Below are 20,514 nucleotides of genomic sequence, written 5' to 3' on the forward strand. Positions count from 1 at the left end.
TTGGGGTGACAGTGGCCACTTCTTCCACACTCAAAAGGGCTCCCTTTACCCTCTGAAAATCATACCTGAGAAAGGTGCTGTTTGTGTGTCAACAACCCCAGCCCTGTCCCAATAGACGGAGAAGCAGGAAGGTCAGGCCTGAAGGGCCAGTAGCTCCCGTGTCCTCCCAGACAGGTGTCCAGGAGCCGGGTCTGGAGGAGCAGCCGCAGGCGTGTTCCAGCTTCCCCCACACCCTCACACCCGCTCCAGACGCAGCGCCAGCCATCCGCATCCTGGGGCCCATGGCCTCCTCACCCTCGCTGGCCGTGACTGGCCACGTTGCCAGGCTGCAGCCCCGCCTCCCGCTGTGGCTGCAATCTGCCGTCAGCCCAGATCCACAGAACGAGGGAACAGAGCCCAGGGAGGGTCAGCAGTGCCTGAGGTCACGCAGCAGCGGATGGCTGGCCCAGGTCTCCCAGAACCACCTTCCTGGTGCAGAGCGGGCGGACGCCGGGAAGGTACACCGGCTGGCATCCACAGGGGCCCCTGCCCAGCGCCTAGGCCGTGAGGAAGCCCGTCCTCATCTTGGGAGCGGACGGCTCCCGCCTTCCTCCTGCCTGGGGTCCCCCAGCAGTGCCAGGGCAGGAAGATGGTTTCGAGTAAGTTGGAGGCAGGGGCGTCTTGACCAGAAGCCTCCACGCTGCCACCTGTGGAGCAGTCTCTGCCTGCGGGAGAGCCCCCTTCGTGTGGGCGAAGAGTCACTGGCTGCCCCGCCTGCCCGCTCACAAGGGGCCCACAGCACGGGCGCACAAGCCACCCGCTGGCCGGGTGCGTGCCTGTCTGCCCTCTGCCCTGCAGAAGGCTTCAAACCCTCCAGGCAGGCAGGGCGTCCCTGGAGGGCCTGGGAAGGCGCTCCAATCAGGTGATTTAAGGAAGGGTTCAGATCCTGGGAGGAGGCTTCTGGGGGTGACTCTGAACAGCACTCTAAGGCCTCAGGGGTCAGAAGAGTGACTGCCCCAGCCCCCCGAAGCCACCAGAGCAGGAAGTGGAGACAAGCGGGTGTGTGGCCGTTCAGGTGAGCCGTCACCCTGCAGCCACTCTGGGGATAACTGATGACCACTTCCGGTCCATCTGGGCGTCTGCGCTTCAGCTGACCAGCAAGTCACTCGCCCAGCCCTTCCCTCCTGGAAGCAGCCTCTCAGCACAGTCTCCTGCAGGGGGCTCAATGCCCACCCTGCAGCCAAAAGCCCCAGGTGGGGGGCGGGGGCAGTTGGGGGAGGGGCAACCCTGGCAGCCACAGTTACCCACCTGTCCACAGGTCACACCCCAGCAACAGCCTCCCCCAGTGAGCGCCCCCAGGCCCAGCTGCACCCACTCGCTCGCGTCACTGAGGCCGCTCACCCGCACCCAGGAGCCCCGTTCTGACCGCCGCCTGGCCAAGGCTCCACAGCCTCCCGTCGCCCCAATGCCGCCCACTCTCACACCGAGGACTGTGCCGGGGGCCCATGGGCAGGGGAGCCCAGCTCGAAGAGGCACGCCGGTTAACCCGGGGCCGCGCGGGCGGGCGGGCGGGCGGGGGCATCCGGCCCGGGCTCCCCCGGCCCCTCCATCAGAGCTGCCTCTGCACCCCCTGCCCGCCACAACAGAAGCGCCCCCAGCGCCTCCTCCTCTGTGGGGTCCTGGTCACAGCAGGGGAGGGGCCCCTGCTCCCACCATCCCAGGCCCCACCAACTGGTGACCCCGAGTTCCCCCTCGGTAACAGTGGGGCCCCCTCCCCCATGGCCCCTCGAGCGCCCTGCTGGCTGGGCCCCCACGAGGGGTGCTCGGGGCTCCCGGTGTCCTCCAGCTCCCTCCCCCGGGCTCCTGGGCGCAGCTCAGGCCGCTCCCCGCTAAACCCACCAAAGCCGGCCCTTAGCTGAGGTGACCCCAGAGCCGCCCCCCGCTCCCTGCAGCGGCCTTGACATGGCCGGGTGGGCAGCGGCTCCAATAGCCTGAAAGCTCGTCCTCCACATTCCGTCGGCCAGCATCTTCCCTGACCTCCGCGAAGGAGGGGCTGCCGCACTCGCAGCCCATGGCCCGTGTGGCCTCTGCACGGGGTCACCTGCCCACCTGCCACCCCCACCAGAGCACAGAGCTCAAGCGAGCCGCAAGGCAAGGCGCCCCAACACTCACACAGGGGGCCGGGCAGCGCCGGCTCTAGGGCGGATCCCAGGTCAGCCCCAGCCGGCCTCTGGCTCTGGGCGGGGCTGCTGTGTGTCAGGCGAGCCTGGCACCCTGCTGTCCACCTCCGGGCCTACCCGCTGTCCTGGACAGCCAGGGTGGAGGGCCCATCCTGGACAAGATTCCGGGAAGGTGGTGGGGCAGGGAGCGCCCGGAGTCTCTCCACCTGGAGAACCACGGCGCTGGCAGAATGGGACGACAGGACTGGTCCCGAGCTCCGGAGCCTGCGGAAGCCTCACAGCTTTGAGGGGTGGCCTGGACATCAATGGCGTCAGTTCCGCTCAGCTTTAGCTCTGAGCACAGCAGTGGCTACCCACCCCAGAGGCTCCATGTTACTAGATTCCAATGGCCAGTGTTCCACAAAACACAGGAGACACACAACGAAAACAGAGTGGAGACTGCACCACTTGTGTTCAGCAGAGAACTGGGAACTCTAGCCAGAGGAATGAGGCAAGAGAAAGAAGTGAGAGTCATCCAAGCTAGAAAGGAAGAAGTAAAAGCAGAACTATCTCATTTGCCAATGAAATGATCTTATATGTAGAAATGTATAAAGACTCCACTAAAAAGCTGTTGAAACTAGTAGATGAATTAAGCAAAGTAGCAGGACTCAACGTTAACACGCAAAAAAATCAACTGAATTTATATATATGTATGCACATACACACACAATATATATACATGCAACAATTTTAAAAGGAAACTACAAAAGTAATACCGTTGACATTAGCATCAAAAAGAATAAAATACTTAAGAATTACCTTAACCAAGGAGGAGAAAGACTTGTACAATGAAAACTACAAAGTTTCCTGGAAGAATTTAAAGAAGAAATAAATAAAAGGAAACACATCCCATGTCCATGAATTGGAAACTTCATTTTGTTAAAATGCCAACATTACCCAAAGTGATCTAAAAAGTCAATGCGATATTTATCAAAATTCCAGAAATATTTTTTTGCATAAATACAAAAACCCATCCTAAAATTCATATGCAATCTAAAGGGACCTCCAAAGCTACAGTAATCAAAACATAATCAAAATATATTCAAAACATATTGGCATAAAAATAGGCACAGACCAACAGAACAGAATAGACAGCCCAGAAATAAACCCTCACATATATGGTCAAGTTATTTTTTGACACAGGTGCCAAGATCAATGGGGAAAACTGTTCAAGAAACAGTGCTGGAATGTTGGCTATCACATGTGAAACAGAGCTGGACCCTGACTCGCACCACATACAAAACTCAACGCAAACCAGATCAGGGACCTAAATGTGAGACCACAACACGGGACGACCCCTCCGTGACGCTGGATCTGAAGACGCTTTCCTGGGGCGACACCAAAGGCAAGAAGAGAGGAAATAAGCAAGCTGGAGTTCAAGAAAATGACAAAAACCTTGTTTCGGTCATGCCGCAGGGCTTTGTGGAATCTTGGTTCCCTGACTAGGGACTGAGCCCTGGCCCTCAGCAGTGAGAGCACTGAGTACTGACCACTGGCCCAGCACGGAATTCCCTCACAAAAATATTTTAAATTTTGTGCATCAAGATATACTATCAAGTAAAAAGGCAAACCACAGAAAAATAGAAAATATTTGCAAATCATATATCTGATAAGGGATTAATATCCGGAACATATAGAGAACTCCCAAAACTCAACAACAACGAAAAAATAACAATCCAATTTCTAAGTGGGCAAATGATTTAAAAAGACATTTCTCCAAAGAAGATAAATAAATGGCCAGTCAGCACATGAAAAGATCCTCAACATGATGAATGATTAAGAAAATGCAAATCAGGACCACAGGGAGATAGCACCTCACACCCAGGAGGGTGACTGCTACCCCGCAAACCAAAACACAAGAGCCGGTGAGGATGGGGAGAGATTCAAACCCACGTGCACCGTCGGTGGGTATATAAAACGGTACGGCCACTCTGGAAAGCAGCACAAGATTACTCAAAAGAGTAAAAAAAGAGTTGACCATGTGACCTAGCAATTCCACTTCTGAGTACACGTCCAGAAGAACTGAAAGCAGTCTTGAGATGTTTGCGCACCCGCGTTCCCAGCAGCTTTGTCCACGAGAGCTGAAATGTGGAGGCACCCTAAGTGTCCGTCGATGGAAGAAGGGGTAAGTGAAATAGTCCAGCCACACAATGAAATATGATTTGACCTTAAAATGGAAGGAAATGGAAATCAAAAGAAAGCTGGGATAGCTATCCTTAGGAAAAAATACTCAGAAAAAAAGACTCTGAGACAAGTGTTGCAATAAGAGACCAAGAAGGAAGCTACATAAAGATAAAGAGGCCAACCCGACGAGACGATGTCAATGTTTGTAAATATTTAGGTGCCCAAAGGAGATGGCTGGACGGCATCACCGACCCGATGGACATGAGACGATGTCAATGTTTGTAAATATTTAGGTGCCCAAAGGAGATGGCTGGACGGCATCACCGACGCGATGGACATGAGTCTGAGCAAGCTCCAGGAGTTGGTGATGGACAGGGAGGCCTGGCGTGCTGCAGTCCATGGGGTCGCAAAGAGTCGGACACGACTGAGCAACTGAACTGAACTGAGGTACTCAACATAGTAACACCCAAAGATGTAAAGCAAATGTTAACAGACGTAAAGGGAGAAAGAGACAGCAATACAGTAAGAGGAGAGGACATTAAAACCCACGTTCACCAGTGGTTAGATCATCCAGACAGAAAATCATTCGGGAAACTCTGGCTAATGTAGACAACACAGAAGGCTGTGGACACACGTAGGAAATTCCATCCAGAAGCCACACAGAGTGCACAGCCTCCCCAAGTGCACATGGGGCATCTCCAGGATAAATCACATGTCAGGCCAGAAAACAAGGCTAATTTGAGAAGGCGGAAATCGATCGAGGGTCTTTTCTAACCACAGTGGTATGAAACTAGAAATCAAGAAACTGGACAACTTGGAAGAAACTGATTATTTCCTAGAAACATGCAACCTGCCAAGCCTGAGTCATGAAGAAACAGAAGATCCGAACAGGCCAATAACGAGGAAGGACACTGAGCTGGAAACCAAAACCTCCCGACAGCGAAATGTGCGAGACAGACGGCCTCGCCGGTGAATTCTTCCCAACATTTTAAAGAAGAATTACTGCCAGTCCTTCTCCAACTCTTCCAGAAACAGGAGGGAACACTTTGAAACTTACTGTACAAGGCCAGCATTACGCTGATACCAAAATCAGACAAAGAGACCTGGTTTTCTGTATAAAGCTACACAAAAAAGAAATCACAGGCCAATATCCCTGATACAAAATCCTCAACAAATTGTTATCAAACTAAATTCAACAATGCGTTAGAAGGATCATATACCATCATCAGTTGAGATTTATTCTAGGGATGCAAGTTCAGTTCAGTCACTCAGTTGTGTCCGACTCTTTGCGACCCCATGGACTGCAGCACGCCAGGCCTCCCTGTCCAACACTAACTCCCAGAGCTTGCTCAAACTCATGTCCATCGAGTCGGTGATGCCATCCAACCATCTCATCCTCTGTCGTCCCCTTCTCCTCCTGCCTTCAACCTTTCCCAGCAGCAGGGTCTTTTCCAGTGAGCCAGCTTGTCACATCAGGTGGCCAAAGGATTGGAGTTTCAGCTTCAGCATCAGTCCTTCCAATGAATATTCAGGACTGATCTCCTAGGATGGATTGGTCGGATCTCCTTGCAGAACAAGGGACTCTCGAGAGTCTTCTCCAACACCACAGCTCAAGAGCATCAAGTCTTTGGTGCTCAGCTTTCTTTATGGTCCAACTCTCACAAGGGATGCAAGGATGGTTCAATATTCCCAAATCAATCAACGGCGGTGGGTTAGTCGCTGAGTCACGTCTGACTTTTTGCGACTCCATGGACTGTAGCCTGCCAGGCTCCTCTGTCCATGGGATTTTCCAGGCAAGAGTACTGGAGTGGGTTGGCCATTTCCTCCTCCAGGGGATCTTCCCGACCCAGGGATTGAACACGAGTCTCCTCTGTCTGCTGCACTGCAGGCAGAGTCTTTACCACTGAGCCACCGGGGAAGCAACAGAATCAACGTGATGCAGCAAACAAAGAAGAAACTCACGGTCGTCTCAACAGACGTAGGAAATGCATTCGGCCAGATTCAATGTGCATTTATGATAGAAGCTCTCAACAAAGTGAGTATAGAGTGAACCTCAACATAACAAAGACCATAAATGACAAGCCCTCAGCTGACATCATATTCAACAGTGAAAAGCTGAAGGCTTTTCCTCTGAGATCAGGAACAAGACAAGGGTTCCCAGTCTTGCCACTGTTATTCAACAAAGTATTGGAAATCTTAGCCAGAGCAAATAGGCGAGAAAAAGAAATAAATGGCATCCAAATAAGAAAGGAAAAGGTAAAACTGTCGCTGTTTGAGGATGACAATATATAATATATGGAAAACTAAGACTCCATGAAGAGACTGTTAGAGCTATTACATGAATTCAGTAAAGTTGCAGGATACAAATCAATATACAACAATTTGCTGTGTTTCTTTACACTAAAAAAAACAAAAACACAAATGATTAGAGGCTTCCCTGGTCGTTCAGTGGTGAAGAATCCACCTGCCAACACGGGAGACACAAGTTCAGCCCCTGATCCGGGAAGGCCCCACGTGCCATGCAGTAACGAAGCCCTGTGCCACAGCTATGGAGCCTGCGAGTCACAGCTGCTGAAGCCCAAGTGCCCCGGAGCCTGTGCTCTGCAGCAAGAGGAGCCACTGCCACGAGAAGCCCGCACGCTGCAACCAGAGAGGAGCCCCCGCTTTCCACAACGGAGAAAGGCCCACGCAGCAACAACAGCCAGCACAGCCAAAACCAAAACAAACAAAAGAGAAACATCAGAGAAAGTCAGACAGCAACACATTCACAACTGCATCAAAAAGAATAAAATACCTAGGAATAAATTTAGGCAAGAGGTGAAAGACATGCATAATGAAAACTACAAGACACTGCAGAAAGAGACTGAAGAAGACACAGGAGAATGGAGTTATATGCTGCGCCCGGGCACTGGGAGAATTAACACTGTTAGAACGCCTGTGCTCCCCAAAGCCATCCACAGTGTCAAAGTAGACAGCTACAGAAATCCCTGTCAAAATGCCGATGGCACCACAAAACAAACCATCCTAACATTTTTATGAACCTCGAAGTCCAAACAGTCAAAGCAAACGTGAGAAAGAGGAACAAAGCTGGAGGCATCATCAGTTCCTGATTTCAAACTATATTACAAAGCTACAGTAATCAAAAGGGCGTGTAAAAAAGTACAGTATTAGCATAAAAACAGACATACACACCAATGGAATAGGACAGAGAGCTTAGAAATAAGCCCATACCTATGTGGTCAATTAATTTACAACAAAGAAACCAAGACTATACTATGGAAATAGGACGGTGTTTTCAATAAACAGGAAAACTGGACATCCATGTGCAAAAGAATGAACTGGGACCACTATCTTACAAAACATCAACTCAGAATGGACGAAAGACTCGAGCGCAAGGCCTGGAGCCACAGAACTCCTAGAAGAACTCAGGCAGCGAGCTCCCTGATGTCAGTCCAGGTGATGAGTCTGGGGGTCTGACACAAAAAGCAAAGGCAGCAGAAGCAAAAATAAACAAGTGGGACTAAAGACTCCTGCATGGCAAGATCGTCAACAAAATTAAAAGGCAACCCGTGGGAGAAAATATTTGTAAATCATATACCTAACAATGGGTCTAAATACATCCAAAAATACACAAAGAACTCATGTGATAGTGAAACAACAACAAAAGACAACACTTCAATTAAAAAGTGGGCAAAGCCTCTGAGGAGACATTGTTCCAAAGAAGAAATGCAGATGGCGTGGTGTATGGAGAGATGCTCACACCACTAAACACCAGGGAAATGCAGATCAAATCCACAGTGAGGTGTCAGCTCACACCCACGAGAAGGGCCAACGAGAAATAAGAAGGCTGCAAAGACAAGGATACTTCTGGGTGACCCTGCAGTAGAAAACGGTCCGGAGGTTCCTCAAAAGATTAAAAATCGGACTTGCATACAATTTAGTGATTTCACTTCCAGATATTTTACTGAGGGAAACGAACATGAATTCATACAGGTATCTGTATCCCCACGTTTACCCCAGCACCATCTACCACAGCTAAGGTATGGACGACTGGACAAAGATATGACACATGCAGATACTATTCAGCTGTCAAAAGGAGACCTTGCCATTTGTGACCACGTGGATGGATCCTGAGGGCATTACACTGAGTGAAATAAACCAGAGAAAGACACATGTATATTAACATGTGCAATCTAAAACACAAAACAAAACCCCAGACCCCACACTCACAGAGAGAGCGAACAGGTTGTCAGAGGTGGGCTGGGTGAAGAGGGATCAGAAAGTGCAAACTTCCAGGGACAGAATCAACAAGGCCTGCAGACAGGGCGCACAGCATGGTGCCTGCCGCCGACAGCACTGCAGTGGACACCTGGAGGCTGCTGAGAGCAGATCTTAAAAGTTCTCGTCACAAGGAAGCAACCCTGTGTGAGGGGCGCTAACTAGAGTTCTCGTGGTGACGGTTTCTCAGTATGCACAAGCGTCGAATCACTGTTCACACCTGAAACTGATACGACATTGCAGCCAATGGTGTCTCAATTGCTTACAGAAGGTGGGAAGCTGTGACACCTGACGCAGTGGGATAAACACCAAGGACATTACGTTCAGTGAAATAAGTCGGACACAAAGGGGCAAACGCTGTGTGACTCGACTCGTCCGGGTCAAATCCACAGACAGCAAGGGGAAGGGTGCGGGCTGCGGAGAGGAGGGAGTCAGCGTTTAACTGGACACATCTCTTTTCTCAAGATGCAAAGAGCTCGCGAGATGGACTGAGAGACGGACACTGGCGACGGCTGCACGACGGCAATGTACTTAACGCCGCCGAGCGGCAACTGCACAACAGTGAAAAGAGTGACTTTTACGTGTATTTCACCACAATGAAAAAAAAGTGACCTAAAACCCAAGCGGCCTGCGGCTCCAGGGAGCGGAGACCCCCCGTCTGCCCTGCCCCGTTCTCAGCAGCCCCCTGCCGGCCACGTTCTCAAGGGACCCTCTCCCAAATTAAGCCACGTTCCAGAGCCCCTCACAGCCTGGGCGCTCCTGCCCCAGTTTACAGCAACGTCTGAAAAGTCACCTCTGCCTTGAAGCCTTACAGGGCGGAGTGCGGACCTCCTGTTCTGAGTTCACCCCCTCGGTCTGGCAGGCAGACGCTCCAGTCCCGGCTGAGTGGTGAGGACTGGCCCCAGCCCGGGCCCCCAGCAGGGTCTCCACACCACCGTCCCACCACCCTCACTCCCAGAAAGCTCTCCTTGACAAGCCCAGACCTCGCCAATCAGAACTGCAGGTGACAGGCATCAAAGCCCCACAGGAGGACCACCCACACCTCAGGGAGCGTGTGGAGGCCTCGCCCTTCCTGCCTATCAGAGGCCAGACGGTCACCTGGCGGGTGACCAACGAGGCGGGTGACCCGGAGGAAATAAGTGCGGCTCCCCCGACCCCTGGGACGGAGATCTCCCCATCCAGGCCTGCAGTGAGAAGCGACTCTGGGGGCCCCATGTTCAAGGGCAGCGGTGCCCACTCTGGGGCAGACAACCAGAGGGTCTGGGGGCTGCAACCACCCCCAGATGGCCTCCCCCCCGGCAGCCCACGCGTGGCGACCTGCCCAGATCTGTCCCCAAAGCCCCACACCTGGTGGCTGAGGGCCCAGGGCCCACCCACGTCCTGCCATGCAGAGCCGAGGCCCTGGGGACCCCCAGCCCCGAGGTGCCACTCTCGGTGCCGCTCTGGCTGCGGCGGAGACAACCAGGGGTACCAGCCTCTGTGGCATCCTCCTCTGTGCCCCCATCATAGCCAGAAAGGGCTCCAGTCGGCCAGCTGGCAGCAATGGGGACAGGAGGCCGCAGCGGCGCCCCAGGGCGGCCCCGACCATGGACAGAGCCGCGGGGCTGCAGCAGAGACACGGCAGGCGTGACACGGGTCAGGGGGGCAGGGCAGAGGCCCCACACGCGCTGAGTCAGCTCCAGGTCTCCAGGCCTCAGTGTCCCCAGCTGTAAAATGGGGGCCCAGGTCCTGGCTGCTCCTCAGGCTGCCAGACAGATGAGGCAAGGATCTGAGGTTGTGGACCGAGTCTGAAGAGCAGAGGTGTGGCCCAGCGCCAGGCAGCGGCCCTTCCGAGTGCCTGTGCCTGCGGAGGCAGAGTGCCCCTGGCCGAGTGGGTGGGCAGGCGCAGCGGCTGAGGACCACCACGCCAAGGAGGCCCCCTCTCCCTCCTGCCAGGGAGGCTGGGTGTCCCAAGAAGCTCCTCTGGGCGGGGTGGCCCCACGGCCTGCTCCTCAGACCAGGCCTGGAAGGAGACGTGCGGACTGCCTCCCTCCCCAGACCGCTCCCTGGCACGGCTCACCCTCCTGACAAGTGGAAACACGGGTCCGGGAGAGAGAGGTAGGGGTGGCCAGGTGGGCGGCAGCAGCAGGCAATGGCGATGCAGCTTCAGCACACAGCTGCAGGCCCTGGGCAGGCGGCTCGCTGAGGGAAGGCCCTCAGCCCGCCCACCTCCCACCTCCAGGGAAGTCGCTGGTTCCCCTCCGGCCGCTCCAGCCAGTGCGGCCTCTCCCAGCAGATCCCCGGCAGCAGGAGGCAGCAGGAGGCAGCGAGAGGGAAGAGACCCCTCCCAGCCCAGTGGGCGAGCAGCGGCCAAGAGCCGGGCAGTGGATCCTGTTTGGCCGATGTCCACAGTCCGTGTCCCTACCTTCCCTCTCTGGGGGCTCGGCCACTCCATGCTATTCAGCTTGTTCTGAGGGGCTCAGGCTTGGCATCCCGGGGGCGCACCCACTGTGTCCCTGCAGGCCTGGGGGCCGCCCTCGCTGCCAGGGGCTGTTCCTGCCCCACCCTCACTGCAGCCAGGACCCGCCGGGGGCAGCCAGCTCACTAGCAGGGTCCCCCGGGCTTGAAAGCCTTTTCTCTTCCTGCCAATCCCTGAACACTAGCCCCAGGGCTCCGGCGCCTTGGAAATCACCCCAGAGCAGGCACCACCCAGGAGCGAAGTCCAGGAGATGCCCGCTGAGAGACTGTACCTGCCCAGGACCCCACCTGAACTGGCCACCTGCCCCCGGCAGCGAGGCTGGGGGCGGGGGGGCCGCGACCCCTTTCCCAGCGGGTCCACGTGGCCGCGGCAGGTGCTTCCTCCCCCACTCCCAGCGCAGGGCCAGCGGGCGGCTGCAGGCAGGGGCCATGACGTCACCGCAGGTGGGGGCGCCGGCGGACCCTCCATCCCCGCGGAGAGCGCGGCCCCGCTCACCCATCCCCTCCCTGCCGCCCGTCTCCCGCCGCGATTTCCTCTTTCTTTGCGGAGCCCCAGGTTTCGCAAGGCGGCGGCTGCCGGCCGGTGACAAGACACGCAGCCTGGGGGAGGGGAGGCGGCGACAGAGCCGGGGGCCGGCGGGGTCCGGGCCCGCGGCCCACCCGAGCGGGGACCAGGCTCCGCGGCCCGCGCCCCCCACCCCTGCTGGCGCCGCAGCACCCCTCCCCGGCCGGCGCTGGCATCCAGGCCAGCACCCGGCCCGGGCCCGCACCCACGCGGGCCCACGGCACTCCGGCGCGCCCGGCCGGCCCGCACCTACCCGGGGCGCCGCAGTCGGCGCAGCGCGCGTTCCCCGGCCGCTGCAGCAGCTCCAGCACGGCCTTCCGCCGCTCCTTGGCCATGGCCGCGACGCCGGGTGGGGAGCGCCCGCCCCGCCGCACTAGGGCCCCACGCAGGCCGCCCGCCGCCGCCGCCCCTGCGCCATCCTGGGCGGCTCAGCCCGCGCGCCGGTTCCGCATTCCTGCCGCCCGCCCGGCCCCGCCGCCGCCGCCGCTCTCCTCGCCGCCGCGGCCGCCGAGCGTGTGCCGGCGCGGGGCCCGGGGCGCACGGCGCGCTCTGGCCGGCGCGGCCCGCGGGCGGCCCCCAGCGGCGCGGGCGGAAGGGCGGGCGGACGGCCTCCTCCCGCGCCGGCCCGACGCCCCAGCCCGCGCTCCCGGGACCCGCCCAGGGACCCGCAGGGGCGGTCTGCGAGCTGCCGCCCACCCTATCCCGGTGCAGCGGGCCCACCTGCCCGGGCAAGACGCCAGCATCCACGGTGGGGGGATTTGAGGGAACCGAATCACCAGAGGCCTGGGTGGGACCATCCCTGGTTATTCGCCCTGACAGCGCCTGGACACCTACTGGGCCCCCAAGGGCAGCGGGCCAGGCCCAGCTGGCAAGCAAGGAACGCTTACTGGAAGAAAGGGTGCCTGCGCGGCCCTGAGTACCACCTCCCTGTCCTCGGAGGAGAGGCCGGCGGGTGACAAGCCCCAGTGCGGGGGGCGCTCAGGCCACAGAAGGGCCCCGCTCTGCACCCAGCGGGGACAGGAGGGGCGGGGTGGGGGGAGAGGGGTGCTCTGGAAAGAGCCTTCCCAGTCAGGAGGCCAGCACCCGGACGCCAGGGCAGCGTGGGGGATGGGAGGGGACGGGTCCCTGTTTGTTCAGATTCTTTCCATTTTCTTCTTAAATTATGAATGCAGTGATGCAGCTTGTTAAAAACAAACTGAAACAGCAAACACTACAGCCTCCCACCACCCCCGACCCCGGTGACTGAGCCAACGATTGTCAACAACTGCTAGCATTCTTCCAGAATGCTCCTCGGCCGGTCAGTCCCCGGGGAGGGGCGGCACTGTGGGTGTTCCACCTGCCAGGGTCACAGCTGGATGCTGTGCAGGAGTCCCGGGGGGCCCACAACCAAGAGAGCATCTCCAGGACAAGGGGCAGGGCCTCTGGGTGGGGGGCGGGCCTGCCACCTCGCCCTCCACGGAGGCTGCGTGGGCACTGTCCACCGAGGCCTGCTCTGGCCAACACTGGGGGCGTGGTGCTTCTAGAGCCCTGAGGGTCTTTCGAGCAGGACACGGGAGCCCTCCTGGGCTTGAGTTTCTAAACCACAGGTCCTGCGTCACCGTATGCCTGAACTGGCCACCTCTCTCCCTCATCAGATGGCACCCTTCCGGGAGGGACAGGTGGTGTCCTCATCTCGGGGTCCCCATGCCAGAGTCAGAATCTGCCACAGAGCAGAGTGGGGGGACGGCGCTTCATGAAGACAAACTGGCATCAGTCACAATAGCAACTGCTTCACTGACTGGTGGCTCAGATGGTAAACAGTCTGCCTGCCGTGCAGGAGACCCAGGTTCAATCCCTGGGTTGGGAAGACCCTTGGAGAAGGGAATGGCAACCAACTCCAGTATTCTTGCCCGGAGAATCCCTTGGACAGAGGAGCCTGTCGGGCTACAGTCCGTGGGGTCACAAAGAGTCGGACACGGCTGAGCGCCTTTCACTGACCCTTATCCTGCATCAGGCATTAGGTCAAACCCCTTCCCATTTAATCCCCATTTTACAGATGCTGAAAGACAGAGGCATGGGGCTGTTCAGTCACACCCAAGGCCACTGTGGCTTCTGGGTGGAAGGCCTGGGATGAAAACACAGCTGGGGGACGAAGAGCCGAGCCCCCACCCCAGTGGCACAGGGCTGCTGAGGACCAAGGAGGGAAGGGCGAGGGCAGGAAGCCAGAGGGCCTCGGAGCAAGAGCAGGAGAGGCGCAGGCGGGCCGAGCACACAGCCTCGCCCTGTCTGGCAGCGGGTCCTTCGCCTTCTCTGTCTTCCCATCCAACTAGGGGGGTGATGAACCGGTCCAGGGAAGTGGATTCAAGAACAGAGGTCGGGAGGTGAGATCCTTAAAGAGACAGGCTGGACGGAGCTCTGCAGCCCCTGATCCGGGCTCCCAGGCTGAAAGGAAGAACAGAGTGCGGTGGGCTGGTGTGGGGCTCCCAGGACGCAGGGGACACGCAGCCCCGAGTGGCCACGCCTGACAGGCCCTTGCCCAGGCTCCGGGGGTTGTCGGAGGGGCTGGAGGCCAGCGCCCAGGGTGCTGGCATGGCCCTGGGGTGCCCCTGTGCTGAGGGGACGGGAGCGAGGGGAGTGACCACTCTCTCTGCTTTGGAGGAGGGGGCACGTGAGGGTGACTGGGGAGCCAGCCGTGCCCGCCAAGGCAGACAGGAAAACGCCCGGGACTCAGAACCTCGTAGCCTGAGGAAGGCTGTGAGGCTAGGGGAGGGCGCAGCACCTGGGAGACCCAGGGAGGGGTCCTCCTGAGGGCTGGAGACAGAGTCCAGGGCAGTCAATGATACAGAGGCCGCGGCAGGCCCCCCAGCAGGGCCGGGCAGAGGGGGGCTGGGCAGGAGGTGGGGGAGTCACGAGGATGGGGCGGAGGGCAAGGGAGGGGAGGGCCCGAGAGGCAGGACCCAAGCCCCAGGGGCTGCAGGGCGACAGGGGTGCAGATACGGAGGGCGCACACTGAAGCAGGCAGCACCCCGTGGGGTGCCAGCCACCAGCCCCTGGCAGCAGTGCCCAGACTCCTGAGGGACTTCTGAAGGGCAGAGGGGTTGGCACTCTGGCCTGGGCAGGGCGGGGCACCCAGAGGGGGCCCTTGACACCCTCAGCGCGCCTGTTCTATGCAGAGCCCTGAGCAGCGGGGACCCGTCTACCAAGGGGAGAAAATGGGGAGCCCCAGGCCGTGTCCACCGCCCCCACCAGCACCCCCTGCCTGAGACCTGGGTTTAGGGTGGGTGGGGGAGGGAGAGTGGGCACTGCCCTCCAGCCTTTCCTCACCACGTCGTAGATGGGGCTGAGCAACCGCAAGGTTCCGGGGTGGCATTGGGCAAGACAGGAGCAGGGCAGGAACCCGGCCGGCAGCTGGCTCAGCCCAAACCCTCCTGGGCCTGGGGGGGGGCCCGGGGGCATTCCTCTCCGGCACCCCCCAGCCCCCGCCAGGCCTGCTCTGGGCCTTCCCAGGAGCGGACGAGCCAGGGGTTCGGGGTCAGTCCTCCGTGGGGGGCTGGGTGGCAGCTGAGGGCAAGGTCCCCACGGGGACTCCGGGGGCTGAGGAGGCAAGCACCTCCCAGAATGTGGGAGATGCACAGCAACACGGCTGACACGCCAGGCCACGAGCGGCGGCTTCCGGTGTGGCTGGCACAGTTCCTGTTTTAAAGCCCTCACCCTGCGTAATTCCTGAGCCTCGGCCCTCAGCCGCCAGCTCCACCCCAACAAAAGAGACACAGAGACACCCCGAAGAAGGGCGACCCTCGATGCAGCTGGGTGTGCATCCCTCCCCGCCCCACAGCCAGGGGCAGTGGGGATGGTCCCGGGACCAGGACTGTGTCTCCATCTACGTGCAGCACTGGCTCTGGAGACACCCGGGAGGGTCTCAGGGGGTCCCCAGAGGGAACGGGTGGGGTGGGGTCTCCGTGGGGGCAGAGCTCCAGGGCAGGGCTGGTTCAGCGAGTGCAGGAACATTTAAAAAGAGTTTCTGCCTGGTATCCTGAGAGAACCAGCGTGTGGTGGGGGGAAGTGTCTGCAGGCCCCTCGGGCTCCTGGAGGACCTAGGCTCCCGCGGTGCCCCCCTGGGGCAGGCGCGGGAGCCGGGGGAGGCCCAGGTGCGGTCTGGGCAGCAGGCCCCGGCTCTTGGGAGCACTGACATCCAGCCGGGGACTTGAAGTTCACAAATGAGCGCGACTCAAAACTCACAAAGAACTCTGACAGGCCAGCGGGAAGAGGACCCAAGCAGCATTGTCTCCCAGAAAGACACACAGACGTTCACCTGCCCAGCATCACGGCTGTCAGGAGACGGGACGCCTGCAGCAGCGCGGATCCACAAACGGAGCATCACCCAGCAACTGCACCACGCACGCACCTGAGAGACAGAAACCGCACACACACTCGGAAACGTGTGCGTCGATGTTCACAGCAGCACTCCCCACAGGAGTCAAAGGGGAGCGCGCTCTGTCCGCCAGTGGAGGCCTGGATACAGCGGAGCAGGACTCGGCCACGGAAAAAAGAGCAGTGTTACAGTGCTACAGCCCAGACGAACGAACTGCAAGGGTTGGTGAGAGCAGCCGGTCATGAACGCCCACGGCGTGCCAGGGGGCTCCCGAGGCCTCGGATATGTCGATTCCAGCCCGTGCTGAGCCACCAGGCCTGCGGAGTGGACGGGTCAGTGGTCCTCAGGGGCGGGGAGCCCGAGGCTGTGAGGCCCTGCTCACCTGCCGCTTGAGGCTTGTCTGCAGGACTGAGTGCGAGGGACCCCGCCCCAACTGCAGGGCGAGGCGGCCGGAGTCCACCTCCCGTGTGGAAGCACCCCTCAGCTCACCAGGCCCCGCAGGCTGCACACAGAGCAGGGCCAGGTCCTGGGCTGACACGCAGCGACAGGTCAGGCCTCGGACGGGGGACAGGCGGGGCATGAGGGTCCTGGCCTTCCCCGGCAGGGTCCGTGCATCTGTGCCCACCCTGTCCGCCCGTCAGCCTCCCACACGCCCTCCCCCAGGAGCATCCTGCCCCGCCCCTGAGAGGTGGGGCCTACGGCTGCCCCAACCCAGGAGGACCCAGGACCCCCGCCTCCCAGTCTGTGGGAGAGGACTCAGCTCCCATCAGGGCGCCGTCTCCCTGAGTGTCTCCTGAGCTGCCACCTGCCAAGGCCCCCTGGGGGTCCCCCACCTCCCGCCCGCCCCCCACCCGGCTCACGTGCCAGCCACCCGGGAACGGTGTTAGAGGGGCGTCAGCTGCCATCTGACCACAGCCCATCCGGGGCCATGAGGATGGCAACCATCAGGCACTGGGGTCAGAAGCCAAGCCTGGGAAGCTGCCACCAGCGCGGGCACAGGGGGTCTCCTCTCCAGAACTCTGCCCCCATCATCACCTAGGGCTCCTCACAGAGCTGGCAAAAGCCCGGCCCTGGCCCTCCCCTAGCACCCTCTGCCCCAGGGTAGTCTCCTCTGCACAGGGCTCCACTGCCCCCTGGGCATACAACCCGAAGGTGTGGGCGGCGAGCCCCCGCCGTCCCTCACTGGACCCTGAGCCCAGGGTGACCAGGGGCGCAGGCGCTGGGGGCTGGACCTCAGCTGGGGCCCCCACCGTGCTTGGGCCTCCAGCCTGGCCCCCGTGTCAGGAGTACCCAGGGCCTCAGAGACGCACAGCCCTGGCCCATGTGTCGCTCCTGGAGTGTGGAGGCCACTGCACGCAGGCTGCGCCCTTGGGGGCCCCAGGGGACAGCCCTCTCGAAAGTGACCCCAGGCACTACGGCGCCACCACTGGCCAGCAGGGGCCGCCACCCCACCGCAGGCTGGCCCCGGCCCCGGGCTCGCGGAGGGAGAAGGGCCCTTCCCACGCCCGGCTTGTCACCGGGTGGCCGGCCCCCTCCACACGCCAACCCTAAACACCGCCCGGCTCCTCCAGAAGGCTGTTCCCTAGTTGATGTTTCTATTGTTTCTATAAAAATAACAGATGCTTGTTATACACAGAGTCACAAAGAAAAACAGGCGGCCCGCTGTGCAGGGTGCGGAGACGGCCCTGTTCGCTGAGGGCCGGCCCAGGTCCTACCCCACACGCTCCTGGAAGCTCTCCCGGACCCCGGGGCTGGGTGGCTGTCCTGCTCTGGGCTCCCGCTGCCCCCACGTGCTTCCCAAGGACAGAGAGCAGCACCCGCTCCTCCCGAGGGCCGGGGCCGCGCCGTCCAGGATGCAGGGAGGGCAGAGGCCGTGGGCTTGTCTGCAGCAGGAGTGAGGAGGTCAACGCACATACCCTTCAGTTTCCTTTGAAGAACGTATACTGAGTAATCAAAACTACCGCACACCGCAAAGCACCGCACAAGATAACACGTGAGCCACGTGTGTAAAACGAGCGGGGTTCTCTGTGTCCCCCGGTTCCAAGCAGTTCACGGATATGAAACGAGCGGGGCTCTGTTGTGTCCCCCAGTTCTAAGCTGCCCATGCCAGGGGGGCCCGATGTCACCACGAAGGACCCTCCGGGAGGGAGGGAGGTGGGGGCCCAGAGTCAGAGAGAGGACGGGGAGGAGGCAGTCGGGGAGGGAGAAGCCAGCGGCTCAGGACAAGGACGGGCCACGGAGCGCGGTGCCTCAAGGAGCTGGGGGAGGAGGAAGCGGACCCTGCCCAGCGCCTCTGGAAGGAGCCAGCTCGCAGGAGCTTTTGAGCATGAGGCCTCCATCTGCAGCATAAATGTGTTGTTTAAGCCACCAAGTCTGTGCTGATCTGTTAGTGGGGAAGAAACCTAACTTGCTTTTTTTAATAAAAGCACCGCCTCCCCAAACAGATACAGAGTAAAAGGTATTCCAACCACTTTCCCACCACTCGAGTTTTCCAGAGCTGTTACAAGGAGCTGGCTCGCTTCTCAAGGCCGGCGGCCTGGCCCTGCGCCCCCGGCTCCCGTCCCAAGGGCTCCATCAGCATCGCTCTTCGGGAAGGTGGCTGCAGGCCCAGGGCCGACGGTGGCCGTCAGACTGCCCTGGCATAACCCGAAGGAAGACGCTTATACAAGGTTCTGCCTGCTGTCTTCAGGTGCCCTCCTGCAATGTCACTGGCTCACTGACAAGTATGCACGACAAGCAAAATGGACTCTTTACTTGACAAATGATGGGCAACCAACAATAAGTCACGGGAGCTTTGGCAGGACCAGACGAAGCGACCGCTGCTAAAAATCCGAGGCAAGAGCTGCCGCTCCTCCACGAGGAGCCCGCAGTCCACACGGGGTGTCCTGCGGATCCCCGTGCCCCTTCCTGACGCCACCACAGCCGCGTTCTCTGTGAGATTCCCAAATGTGTTTCAAGACGCGAATTCACCCAGTCGTGTATGTACAAAGTTCAACTACAAAGAAATGAGCACGGAACATTTTTTTAATTCTTTATTTTGAAATAACTCCAGACTTCCAAAAAGTTGCAGAAATGGGCCAGTTTGCCTGCTTCTCCCGACGACAACCCCGTGTGCACGGAACATGATGCCCTATGACCGACCCGCAGACCCTTGACCAGCAGCCCCCCCGCCTGGAGCGTGGTCCTCATGCCACGGCTTGCCCCTCGGGCCGGGCACGTCGGTACGTCCTCACAGACGGAGGTGACGCACTCAGAGAAAATAGCAGAAGTGACGCCGCCTCCTTGGGGCAGATCAGGGCGGTGCCGTGGGGTCCTTGCCGTCGGTGACATCCTAGAGGTTTCGGCTGTTGGCTGAGTGCTTCCCGGGGCGTCCTCCAGAACAGGCAAACCTGCTCCACCTAACGCTGCCCACCCACCTCCGGACACATCGACGCATGGACACCCATCCTTCCACACGGGCCAGGGTCGGGAGGAGGGCTATCCCTTTCCTGCGCTGGAACATTTACCCCACTCATGACTCCCCCAGCAGGGACTCCCGGGCAGGAACCAATGCTGTGGCCAAACCCCAATGGTCGTTCCTGCTGCTGCCAACCAGGCCACTGGGAGCCCTGATGCGCACTTGTGACAAGCCCATCAAGGCTCCGGCAACTCCTTACAGTCTGACACAAGAGGGTCCAGGGTCAAATGGACTTTCTGGCCCTGGGTCTTCCTGCTAGAGAGAAGCTCCAATCAAAGAGTCAGCCACCAGGCAAGCACCTCGCTGCCAGGGGTCAGTGACCTCAGGCCCCAGAGCGAAGGGATGTCCGTATGAGCACACGCTTCTGCACACACTTCTGTACGTCTGCTTCTCTGCCCGCGGCCCTCCCCCATCATGCTGCCTTCCGGGCCCCGAGTCCCTCTCAGGCCACCTGCAGGGCCATGCAGGGCACACCATGGTCTCCCCCAGTCCTCCCTGTGGCCGCCCAGGGCCCTGCCTCGGGGACAAGCACATGGGTGGCCGGGTCACCCCAGTGCTTTACAATTACAATGCCGCAATAAATAACCCTGCACACATGCAACGTCACACTGGATATTTCCATGGCTCGGTTTGCTGATAGAAAGCAAGGCTTTTCATAAACTAGCTAAAAACAGGGGGAAAACGTGCAGCACAATTAGAAGCGCAAAGAGAGACGCTGCTGCACAGGGACAAAGCACCGACGGAGCGCCGGGGCTGGACCCCGCTGGGCCAGCAGTGCTGGAACCCCTGGGAGACGGCCGGCCTGGGAGGGAGCGCGGGGAGGGTCTGAGCGAGCAGGGCACCGCCGCAGGACTGAGGGGAGGGATGCCACGCAGACAACTGGATGGGGCCACGGCGGCGCAAGGGCTCCCCACAGCTGGCCTGGGCCACCGGGCAGGAGGGGGTCAGGGCACTCACCTGGTCTTCCTGGCACCCCCTCCCACTGGCCACACTGGGACAAAAGTCAGCTGACTGGAGGCCAAGGAGGCAGTCACAGGGCAGGTCCAGGGTCTCCGCTGAGGTTCTGAGCCCACGACAAGGCACC

At 59.4% G+C, this 20,514-nt stretch overlaps 1 protein-coding gene across 11 annotated transcripts in view; it reads right to left on the reverse strand.

Annotated features, from left to right (window-relative positions):
* ADAP1 (ArfGAP with dual PH domains 1) overlaps nucleotides 1-20,514 on the reverse strand; it is a 46,836-nt gene that overhangs the window by 25,408 nt on the left and 914 nt on the right. For 5 of the 11 annotated variants that reach the window (XM_081552442.1, XM_081552441.1, XM_081552440.1 and 2 more), the window contains exon 1: nucleotides 11,876-12,173. The exons of 4 other annotated variants lie outside the window; for them this stretch is intronic. In XM_081552442.1, coding sequence (XP_081408568.1) covers nucleotides 11,876-11,957 — 82 coding nt within the window. In that variant the 5' untranslated portion in view covers nucleotides 11,958-12,173. Of the gene's footprint in view, nucleotides 1-11,345; nucleotides 11,578-11,875; nucleotides 12,174-20,514 lie in introns of those variants that run through there. 2 more of the 11 variants (XM_081552435.1, XM_081552436.1) reach the window with 2 other exon arrangements.

The sequence above is a fragment of the Giraffa tippelskirchi genome, chromosome 13, assembly GCF_054371585.1.
Source record: "Giraffa tippelskirchi isolate mGirTip1 chromosome 13, T2T-mGirTip1v1.2.pri, whole genome shotgun sequence".
In the NCBI taxonomy this organism is placed as follows: domain Eukaryota; kingdom Metazoa; phylum Chordata; class Mammalia; order Artiodactyla; family Giraffidae; genus Giraffa; species Giraffa tippelskirchi.